Below are 12,327 nucleotides of genomic sequence, written 5' to 3' on the forward strand. Positions count from 1 at the left end.
TGAAGATCATCAAAGGTAAGTGAATATTTAAAATGCTATTTCTGAGTAATGTTGACTACCCAATATGGTGGGTATCTTGTTGGCTGCTTTGTTGTCTAAAGGCTGTACTCAGATTATTGCATGGTTTGCTTTCTCCGTAAAGTAAAAAAAAAAAAATCTGACACAGCGGTTGCATTAAGGAGAAGTTTATCTAAAGTTCCATGTATAGTCGTATCTTTATCAATGTTTATTATGAGTATTTCTGTAAATTGATGTGGCTCTGCAAAATCAATGCATGTTTTAGAACTACTGAACGTAACGCGCCAATGTAAACTCAGATTTTTTTGTATGAACTTTATCAAACAAAACATACATGTATTGTGTAACATGACGTCCTATGAGTGTCACCTGATAAAATGAATCACTAACCTTTGATGATCTTCATCTCTTTCTGCTTTTTGTGACTCCTCACTTTGGCTGAAAAAAATGGCTGTGTTTCTCTGTGGCTTGGTGGTGACCTAACATAATTGTTTGTGGTGCTTTCGCTATACATGCTTTTTGAAATCAGACACTGTGGCTGGATTAATGAGCATTGTATCTTTAAAATGGTGTAAAATACTTGTATGCTTGAGGAATTTTAATTATGAGATTTTTGTTGTTTTGAATTTGGCGCCCTGCACTTTCACTGGCTGCGGGGAGGTACCGACAGGTGAAACAGGTCAACATTCACAAGGCTGCGGGGCCAGATGGATTACCAGGACGTGTGCTCCGGGCATGTGCTGACCAACTGGCAGGTGTCTTCACTGACATTTTCAACATGTCCCTGATTGAGTCTGTAATACCAACATGCCTCAAGCAGACCACCATAGTCCCTGTGCCCGTGGCACTCACGTCCGTAGCCATGAAGTGCTTTGAAAGGCTGGTCATGGCTCACATCAACACCATTATCCCAGAAACCCTAGACCCACTCCAATTTGCATACCGTCCAAACAGATCCACAGATGATGCAATCTCTATTGCACTCCACACTGCCCTTTCCCACTTGGACAAAAGGAACACCTATGTGAAAATGATATTCATTGACTCCAGCTCAGCATTCAACACTATAGTACCCTCAAAGCTTATCACTAAGCTAAGGAACCTGGGACTAAACACCTCCCCCTGCAACTGGATCCTGGACTTCCTGATAGGCCGCCTCCAGGTGGTGAGGGTAGGTAGCAACACATCTGCCACGCTGATCCTCAACACCCCCAGGGGTGCGTGCTCAGTCCCCTCCTGTACTCCCTGTTCACCTCCGACTGCATGGCCAGGCACGACTCCAACACCATCATTAAGTTTGCTGATGACACAACAGTGGTAGGCCTGATCCCCAACAACGACGAGACAGCCTATAGGGAGGAGGTCAGAGACCTGGCCGGGTGGTGCCAGAATAACAACCTATCCCTCAACGTAACCAAGACCAAGGAGATGATGGTGGACTACAGGAAAAGGAGCACCGAGCACGTCCCCATTCTCAACAACGGGGCTGTAGTGGAGCCGGTTGAGAGCTTCAAATTCCTTGGTGTCCACATCAACAACAAACTAGAATGGTCCAAACACACCAAGACACTTGTGAAGAGGGCACGACAAAGCCTATTCCCCCTCAGGAATCTAAAAAGATTTGGCATGGGTTCTGAAATCCTCAAAAGGTTCTACAGCTGCAACATCGAGAGCATTTTGACCGGTTGCATCACTGCCCGGTAGGGCAATTGCTCGGCCTCCGACCGCAAGGCACTTCAGAGGGTAGTGCGTACGGCCCAGTACATCAAAGCAAGCTGCCTGCCATCCAGGATCTCTACACCAGGCGGTGTCAGACGAAGGCCCTGAAAATTGTCAAAGACCTCAGCCAGCCCAGTCATAGACTGTTCTCTCTACTACCGCATGGCAAGCGGTACCGGAGTGCCAAGTCTAGGACAAAAAGGCTTCAACAGTTTTTACCCCCAAGCCATAAGACTCCTGAACAAGTAACCAAATGGTTACCCGGACTATTTGCATTGTGTGCCTCCCCCAACCCCTCTTTTACGCTGCTGCTACTCTCTGTTTATCTTATATGCATAGTCACTTTAACTATACAGTCATGTACATACTACCTCGATTGGCCCGACCAACCAGTGCTCCCGCACATTGGCTAACCGGGCTGTCTGCATTGTGTCCCACCACCCGCCAACCCCTCTTTTTACACTACTGCTACTCTCTGTTCATCATATATGCACAGTCACTTTAACCATACCCACATGTACATACTACCTCAATAAGCCTGACTAGGAAACTCCCCAGACCTTAATCCCATTGAGAACTTGTGGTCAATCCTCAAGAGGCGGGTGGACAAACAAAAACCCACAAATTCTGACAAACCCCAAGCATTGATTATGCAAGAATGGGCTGCCATCAGTCAGGATGTGGCCCAGAAGTTAATTGACAGCATGCCAGGGTGGATTGCAGAGGTCTTGAAAAAGAAGGGTCAACACTTTAAATATTGACTCTTCGCATCAACTTCATGTCATTGTCAATAAAAGCATTTGACACTTATGAAATGCTTGTAATTATACTTCAGTATTCCATAGTAACATCTGACAAAATATCTAAAGACACTGAAGCAGCAAACTGTGTGAAAATTAATATTTGTGTCATTCTCAAAACTTTTGGCCACGACTGTACTCTACCCATACCATGTAAGTGGCTATCTCCTCAGGTGCGTCTCCATCCAGGTCGAACTTGAAGGTAACCATCTTGTGGTTGTGTGTCTCCAGCTGACACTCCACCATCTTATCCCCTGTATAACACACCTGTCCAGGCAGAAACCAGAGAGGAACAGGTGTCAAGAGACATGGATGTGTGCCGATTGATCTACTAAGACTACTATAAATGGATGTGCGGTACTCACATTGAGCATGCTGAGTTTGGGCTTGTTGATCTTGTCCTGGCGTGAGCGGGTGCGCGTGGAGCGGCGGTGATGTTTCCGGACCTTCCCCTCGCCCTTCCCTGATCCGTGCGTCCCCTCGTTACCGTCGCTCATCTCCTTCCCTGAGGTGGCGTCGGAGTTCACACTGGTTCATGAAAGATGAAAAAAAAGTAAGCGAGACATACTATACAGTCCAACTCATTATAAATGCAATGGCTTGAGATAGTCCCGAATGCCTGAAAGTCAATATACATTGAAAGTCAATATATATAAAATGCACTTGAACAGTGTATGCACTTCTCGGATGCTCAATTATCAGGGTTGGCTGATATTGACAACAGAATGTGCATATCAAAATAAAAGCTTAACAAGGTGGTTGAGCAAAGTCAAGATAAATGTAGGCCCGCACACACTCATGGGAAATTGTTTATCCTAACATGATACAAGGGTCTTGTTACAACACATATCTTTCTAACACTTATATTAGGTTGAAGAAACAGTATCCAGATTTGGTAGGTTCCGTAGCCAAATTGGTAGGCCTACAGTATATCCTAAACTAGAGAATGACCCATAAATTGGCCTAGCCGATATATCGGGCCAATATTTGCTTTTTCTAGTCTATCGGCACTTCACTATGGGTTTTGCCGATAGTCCCGCTACATAGCTGCTATGCCAGCCGCCACTCACCGCCTGAGCCACGAGCACTTCACAATGCTGAGGAAAGTCTAACTGGGAAAATCAGCAGCAGCAAGCTAGCAAATTCTCCAACAGAAAGGTGCAGTATTGAGAAATGGATTAATTGACACAGCGACCAAAATTGAACTCCTGTAGAAAATATTTGTTTTGCTAATTCACTAATAATAAAGGCTTGTGTCAATGTGCCCGGACATGCATGCAATAAGCAAGCTAGCCAATAAGCAAGTTACCTGTTAGCAAAGATAACAATAACTAATCCTTTTATCTGTGGTGTTAGCTAGCTATATTAGCTACTATGCTAGCTAGCTGGCTAGATAAACATGGTGCTAAGATATCAGATACGAGCAAATAGCAAACGTAGCTAGCTATCAATTTGAACATGCACCCTCAGGGGTAGAGTCCTGCACAGGTCAGTTTTTTTTAGCCGCACCCGCCAGTGCCTGCCACATCAATTCCGAGCCCCACCCGATACTGGACAACAGGGCAGATTCTTCTCCGCAACCCGACCCACCCGCATAGAATTGTTCTGAGAGCCGATCTGTGCCCCGCCAAATAAAATTAATTGATTTAATTGTTTTTATGACTCCAGAGTAGTATAGGCTATATGTCTATTCAACATTTAGATAAAAAGAAACCATGCCATGAATTAAGAATGATATCTTCTTATTTTCACAACGCAGCACATTGACAACTGAAATTGGTTTGAAAAAGAGCCTTCTTTTCTAATGTTGTAACAAGAGCCCACGAGTGAAGTCATGCCCCTTCCCGGCCAAGATTTACAGTTTTCCATTGACAAAGGCCCCTCAGTTGGGATGGAGAAAAAATGGCTTAGGCGGTATATCATATATCCCGTAGCTATTTCCAAATACCCAGTATAGTTTTTCAGTACCGTTGAAACTATTTCTTAGAATTTTTTCAAAGACAAATTATATTTGTAGCTACTTTAAGTAAATAGCTGCAGTCAACTTATGCAATACGTTAGGCGATAAAGCAGATTGCGTGCTTAATTTCACCTGTCACATTATTTTACATTATGAAGCCAGTGGTGGAAAAAGTACCCAATTGTCAAAAATACCTTAATAGAAAGTTTAGCAAGTAAAAGTGAAAGTCACCCAGTAAAATACTACATGAGTAAAAGTGTAGAAGTATTTGGTTCTAAATATACTTAAATATCAAAAGTAAAAAATAATGTCAAATTCCTTATTATAAGAAAATGCATTGGTAGCCAGGGACACACTCAGACATAATTTATAAACAATGCATGTGTCGTGTCACTTTGGCTATGCCGGATTAAGTGATGTGACATGCTTTTCTATAAAATAATTTATCCGTAATTAATATTACCTGATTGAGCTAATCATGTAAATGGAATTAACTAGAGAGCCGGGGCACCAAGAAATAATATTTATAGAGCCGTTATCTTCCGAATAAACTCTTAAAGACCTAGTAATATTTTGCATCAATAGCAGTCAGTATTAATCGTCACCTTAATTCAGTCTCATCTGAATGTTGTAAATTCTTCACGAACCCTGGCTAACAAGTTGAATCAGCAATACAAAATTGGGCTTAATTATTTATTTACTAAATACCTAACTAATCACACAGAATTACACACACACATAATTAATCATAACTTGATTACAAATGACATCATAAACGAAAACGTCCCTAGCGGGCGTTTGTGAAAGAGCGGGAAGACTGAGGAACAAAGGGCGAAGCTGTGCAATCGTAAATACAGAATCTTATCCATTCTAAATTACCACCCATTTGGAAAAGGAAAATGCAATAAATATTTAATCTGAGCTGCGCTTCGGTAGGTTGGTGGTAGATGGAAGGCCGTGTTGCCCAACCGAATACATTGAAGAATGTCTCTGCTGGTAAATTGAAAACGTCGTTGTGTGGTAGATGGAACAGAGTATGCCTTCCTAACCTGCATTTGCAGCTGCTGTTGCTAACTCAACGGCGAGGAGGTATCACTTCCGTAGTGAATCAGAGTTCATACCATTCGCAACCAAAGCTCACGCTGATGTTGGCTTCGTTCTGTAATTATCTGAACCATTCTGACATCGGACCGTCGTCCTCACATCCTCAGAACAGGAGGTTATATTGTCGTCAAGGCTTTATATAGGAAGGGAGAGGAGGGCGTGTTTGAAAAGTTTTATAGTCCATGTCCCTTCACAGGGGCGGGCCACTGATTGAGCAGAGCCCTAAACTTATGAAAACCCAAATCTCACATTTTAGAAGCTAAAATTACATTTCATCCCATCACGAATAATTTCATGTTCAATTTAAATGTTTGAATAACGATTCCATGTAAATCCGATAACTCTGATGTGTAGACTTACCACTGTAGAGTTTGTCATCTTATCATTGATGAGAATGTCTCAGATGACAACCGAACTGACATCATATTCATTAAGTGTTCAATTGGTCAGATTACCAAAATATAGTTAATTTCCCCCACCTTCTGATGTTCCCAGAATCTCTATGTTAACCAAGGGTTTTGCAAATGCAACATCAGTAGGGTAGAGGAAAAAGGAGAGGTAGAGAGGTATTTATGACTGTCATAAACCTACCCCCGGGGCCAACGTCATGACACGTGTGTTTAGTGAGTCCACCAGATCAGAGGCAGTAGGGATGACCACGTGTTCTCTTGATAAGTGCATGAATTGGACCATTTTCCTATCCTGCTAAACATTCAAAAAGTACTCTTGGGTGTCAAGGAAAATGTATGGAATAAAAAGTACATTCTTTTCTTTAGGAATGTAGTGAAGTAAAAGTAGTCAAAAATATAAATCGTAAAGTACAGATACCCAAAACTACTTCTTTACACCAGTGTATGAAGCATACCATAGTTTGCTAAAACATTTGAGCCAGTTACATGTTTGTTTGTAAATAGCACAACGGGAGAAAGCAGGAGCAGGTGAGTCCAGCTGTGCATTGACAGGGGTCGCGATTTTATTGTGTCAAGTTTTTTTTGCTTCAATTGCATGATCAGGGACGTGCACTATAGTTTTCCTTCACAGAAAATAGCTTAATTTTTCATCATATGACAGAAGTGATACACTATTTGCCTGGCAGCCACACAAGTAAATTATATACTATTTGGCTGGCAGCCACACAAGTAAATTAGCTTACAATGAAAAAGCAAGGTATTTTTTGCAAAAACGATGCATGGACATAATATTTCAAATATTTCCCATACAAATTATGTAGCCAGCTTTCCTTAAAGTTAATGTTGCATTTCACCGGAGAAAAGTGGGCTGGCTACATCAAGAAAAGTACCGGAAAAAAGTAGCTATTCATCAGTCAGAGCGCTGTCTGCTGATAGAATGCCCGTTATTGAATTCTCACCTGAGTGGAGAAGTCTAACTGAAGAACAAAATTAGTCCGATGCTGAGCAGAAATTACATGTAACGGTTTTCTTGAGTTGAAGGAGAGGCGGACCAAAATGCAGCGTGGTTTCTATTCATGGTTCTTTAATAAAAACTCTACACATGAATAAACTAACAAAACAATAACCGTGAGAAAACCTAAACAGCCTATCTGGTGAAAACAAACACAGAGACAGGAACAATCACCCACAAAACCCAACACCAAACAGGCTACCTAAATATGGTTCCCAATCAGAGACAATGACTAACACCTGCCTCTGATTGAGAACCATATCAGGCCAAACATAGAAATAGACAAACTATAGACAAACTAGACATGTAACATAGAATGCCCACTCAGATCACATCCTGACCAAACAAAACATAGAAACGTACAAAGCAAACTATGGTCAGGGTGTGACAGTACCCCCCCCCCCCAAGGTGCGGACTCCGGCCGCAAAACCTGAACCTATTGGGGAGGGTCTGGGTGGGCATCTGTTCGCGGTGGCGGCTCTGGTGCTGGACGTGGCCCCCACTTCACCATAGTCTTAGTCCACCACCTTGTCCGCTTCCGTGGCCTCCTAACCACGGCGACCCTACTAAATCACCCCACTGGACAGAGGGGCAGCTCGGGACAGAGGGGCGGGGGCTCTGGCAGCTCGGGACTAGAGGGGCTCTGGCGCCTCTGGGCTAGAGGGGCTCTGGCGCCTCTGGGCTAGAGGGGCTCTGGCGCCTCTGGGCTAGAGGGCAGACTGGAGACTCCGGCAGCGCTGGAGAGGAGGAAGGCTCCGGCAGCGCTGGACAGGTGGGAGCACCTGTAAGGATGAGACGGAGAGACAGCCTGGTGCGGGGGGCTGCCACCGGAGGGCTGGTGCGTGGAGGTGGTACCGGATAGACCGGACCGTGCAGGCGCACTGGAGCTCTTGAGCACCGAGCCTGCCCAACCTTACCTGGTTGAATGCTCCCGGTCGCCCTGCCAGTGCGGCGAGGTGGAATAGCCCGCACTGGGCTATGCAGGCGAACCGGGGACACCATGCGCAAGGCTGGTGCCATGTAAGCCGGCCCAAGGAGACCAGATGCGTAGAGCCGGCTTCATGGCACTTGGCTCGATGCCCACTCTAGCCCGGCCGATACGCGGAGCTGGTATGTACAGCACCGGGCTATGCACCCGCACTGGGGACACCGTGCGCTCCACAGCATAACACGGTGCCTGCCCGGTCTCTCTCGCCCTCCGGAAAGCACAGGAAGTTGGCTCAGGTCTCCTACCTGGCTTCGCCATACTTCCTGTGTGCCACCCCCCAAGACATTTTTGGGGCTGCCTCTCAGGCTTCCTTGCCAGCCGTGTTCCCTCATATCGCCGGCTCCTCTCTCCGGCTGCCTCTGCTCTCCTAGCTGCCTCCACCTGTTCCCATGGAAGGCGATCCTTTCCCGCCAGGATCTCCTCCCATGTGTAGCAACCCTTGCCGTCCAATACATCGTCCCATGTCCATTCCTCTTTGCGCCGCTGTTGCTGTTGCCCGTTACCACGCCGCTTGGTCCTGTTGTGGTGGGTGATTCTGTAACGGTTTTCTTGAGTTGAAGGAGAGGCGGACCAAAATGCAGCGTGGTTTCTATTCATGGTTCTTTAATAAAAACTCTATACATGAATAAACTAACAAAATAATAAACGTGAGAAAACCTAAACAGCCTATCTGGTGAAAACAAACACAGAGACAGGAACAATCACCCACAAAAACAATGACAATGACAATGACTAACACCTACCTCTGATTGAGAACCATATCAGGCCAAACATAGAAATAGACAAACTAGACATGTAACATAGAATGCCCACTCAGATCACACCCTGACCATTTTAGATTTGCGTTTATAAACACAGCAAGATATTTCTTATGGGTTTGATTATATTTTCCAGCGTGAAAAACAAACAATTCTGTGTTAACACAACCCCTAAATTTAACTTGCTATTTATCCAAATAAGTGGTTGAATTAATAAGGTGACAGGCAATCATATTGTGTTCAACTCGCTGTTGGCTGGACTCCCCGCTTGTGCTATCAAACCCCTGAAACTTATCCAGAAAGCTGCAGCCCGCCTGGTTTTCAACCTTCCCAAGTTCTCTCATCTCACCCTGCTCCTCCACACACGTCACTGGCTTCCAGTCGAAGCTTGCATCCACTACATGACCATGGTACTCACCTACGGAACAGCAAGAGGAAGTGGCCCTACCTCCAGGCTATACTAAACCCTACACCTCAGCCCAAGCACTCCGTTCTACCACCTCAGGTCTCCTGGCCCTCTGGGAGGGAAGCTCCCGCTCAGCCCAGTCCAAGCTCTTCTCTGTCCTGCCACCCCAAAGGTGGAACCAGCTTTCCCCTGAAGCTAGGACAGCAGAGTCCCTACCCATCTTCCCGAAACATCTGAAACCCTACCTCTTCAAACAGTATCTTAAATAATCCTCCTCCTCACCTCGACCCCCCTTCCAGCTCAGACTCTACTGATAGCTAGTGTACTTTCTACTTTACTAACTTTATTGTCCCCTGGGGGATCTTTTTGTTGCAGTGTCATGTACACATTTAAAGTGGCGTTTTAAATACAAAACAAATTGACAATACAACTTTCAGAACAGTTACATACCACTAAAAAGAGACTGGCCTTACTGGGTCGATAGGAACACTAGCCCGAGCTATTTAGGAGGGATATCACACGGCACAAATTATTATCTAGTTCTGTTTTTCCTGCAGAGGGGTCACTATACTTGCACCTAGAGGGGAGTAGTTCAAAGTCTGGGTACAGGGGGTGGGGCTTGGATCTAAAATGATTTTGTGAGCCTTGCGGAGGGCCCTGACTTTAAAGATCTCATTCAAACCTGTCTGTTTGACTCCAAGTACCTTGCTCGCAGTGGTGATAATCATTATCAGCATATTTTTCTGGCTGACAGTGGCATTGCCATACCAACAAACAATACAAGTTAAAATACACTCAATGAAAGTTTTGTAAAAAAAGAGTCAGTATAGTATGCCTGTGATGTGGTTGTCCCGTCTAGTTGTCCTAAGGTGAATGCACAAACCACATCTCTCTGGATAAGAGCATCTGCTAAATTAATAAAATGAGAAGTCAAAGCTTTTGGATGAGTAATCTGTACAGCTGCCACAGCGATCTTTAATTTCCTTGCGTTTCTTTCTCCTCTCTGTTCTTGGCCAGTCTGCTCCTCCCCCATCTTCTCTGAGCAGAGCAGGCAGGCCTGTTGCCCTAGCAACTCTAGACTCCACACAGACACAGCGTGTACACCTACTGCTCCAGAGCCAGTACTGTTCTTCCTTCAGACAAGCATGCATTAAAACTTTGTTCATTTGCACAATGTCTCTAATTCACATTTTCTTGTAAATGCACAAACTCACCAAAAATGACATTCAGTAGCTCCAAAAGTATTGGGACAGTGACACATGTTTTGTTGTTTTGGCTCTGTACTCCAGCACAATGACTGAGGTTAAACTACAAACTGTCAGCTTTAATTTGAGGGTTGTTTTCATCCATATCGGGTGAACACTTTTTGTACATAGTCCCCCCATTTTAGGTGACCAAAAGTATTGTGACAAATTCACTTATATGTGTATTTCAAAATTCAAAAGGCACTCACACATCTGAGCAATCTTTTTTTGCAGGTGTATGGTAACAGTTGAACAAGATGAAGGAAAAAGGAAACCACACACTGCTCTTGATAGTATCTCTGATCTTTAATAAGCTTACATATTGGCCACATGGCCTTAGTCAGGGCTCTTGTAAGTAAAAAAACAAAAACAAAACACCCTTATGTAGAACAAGCCCCACCCACATCCGTTCCACGCATCCGAAGGGGTTGGAGGCGAAGGAAAAACAAGTGCTACCAAATATAACAATATGCATTTAATAAATATTCAAATAAAGTGTGTAAATAAGATGTTTTAAACACGTTTGTAAAATCACAATGAGGACATAGACCTACCGAGCAAGTTTTCATTAATCATTGGGTACATCGTACGAAAAGCAGAGTAATCTTAAATAGGAGTATAATTAATGTCTGGAGGGTGAAAATCCAAAAACATTCTCTTTTACGCAGAGTATTATTAATAATCACCCCCCCCCCTGTCTGATATCTTAACTTTCTCTATGCCACAAAATCTAATAAGGTAGAAATGTCATGCTTTAGGTCATTAAAATGTACTGCGAATGGTTCTCCTGAGTGAACTTTTATGTTCACTGAATCTCTGTTTGAGAGAACGAGAGGTTTTACCTACATAGCAGAGTCCACATGGACATTTAATCATGTACATAACATGGGTGGTGGAGCACGTAATAATGTCATTTATTTGGAACCGTTTTCCTGTATGTGGGTGGCAGAAATATTCACACTTCATCATATTGTTGCACTGTGCGCATTCTCTGCATTTATAGCTACCATTTGGAAGAGGGCGTAAAAGAGCCTGGTTCTTTAGCTTGAGCCGGTCTTTTTTGTAGCAGTTCATCTCGTGTTTTTCCCAATGCCAAATTAAGAGCTTCATCCACACATTGTGGCGAATAGCCTCTTCTGACAGGCTGACCACACCGTTCGCGTTGCAAAATACAGTTAGAAATCTATGTTATTGAATTATGCACCTACACTGCTCGCGAGTGCCAACGAGCGTCTGCGACACCAAGGGCTAAAATAGAAATCCGTTCTATTTCTGACACAGATCGCGCTGCAAGTCCTGCCTCCCCCATCTCCTCATTGGTTTATAGAAGCAGGTACCCACGTGCCATCTCCTCATTGGCTATACCTGCGTGGGTGACTGAAAGACGAACAAGGTCAGTGGCGGTAATGCACCTAATTTATGAAAGTTTCCAATCGCAATATAAAGTTAAGAGAAGAAAAAGCCTGGAAGGAAGAGAGATGACTAGAAACTAGTCGGTTGACCGTTTTCTGTGTGGATTAATTGGCGGAGTAGAGGACCTTGTGCATTTCAGATAAAATAACAACTCAATGTTTATTTCCCAGGACAAATTAGCTAGCAACAGCAAAACAGCTAACTAGCTAAATTGCCATAAATGTTTAATGCTTTTCGACCTGTCCCCAAATTAATATAATTGGTTCAGAGATTGTTTTGATATTTTAACCTGCGCTTCGTGATCGCGTTTGGTGTGGGGGACAAAATAAATGTATGCACGATGGCGCACGTGCGCAGCCAGTTTGGGTTCCGTGTTAGAAACCTAGTGCGCATCTCCGCTGCTTTTTCTAGATAATCCTCTGTGGAGTGGCGCAGTCTGAAAAACTGGCTTCTTGGACGTCCTCTTTTTAATGGCTTAGGATGGAAGTTGTCCCC

At 44.0% G+C, this 12,327-nt stretch overlaps 1 protein-coding gene across 8 annotated transcripts in view; it reads right to left on the reverse strand.

Annotated features, from left to right (window-relative positions):
• Positions 1-12,327, reverse strand: part of LOC112215744 (serine/threonine-protein kinase WNK2) — a 175,833-nt gene that overhangs the window by 18,742 nt on the left and 144,764 nt on the right. For all 8 annotated transcript variants that reach the window (XM_024375092.2, XM_042299216.1, XM_024375091.2 and 5 more), the window contains 2 exons: positions 2,903-3,065; positions 2,688-2,804 (listed from right to left, as the gene is read on the reverse strand). In XM_024375092.2, the coding sequence (XP_024230860.1) occupies positions 2,688-2,804; positions 2,903-3,065 (280 nt within the window). The remainder of the gene's footprint in view (positions 1-2,687; positions 2,805-2,902; positions 3,066-12,327) is intronic.

Source organism: Oncorhynchus tshawytscha, linkage group LG16 (assembly GCF_018296145.1).
Source record: "Oncorhynchus tshawytscha isolate Ot180627B linkage group LG16, Otsh_v2.0, whole genome shotgun sequence".
NCBI classification, from domain to species: domain Eukaryota; kingdom Metazoa; phylum Chordata; class Actinopteri; order Salmoniformes; family Salmonidae; genus Oncorhynchus; species Oncorhynchus tshawytscha.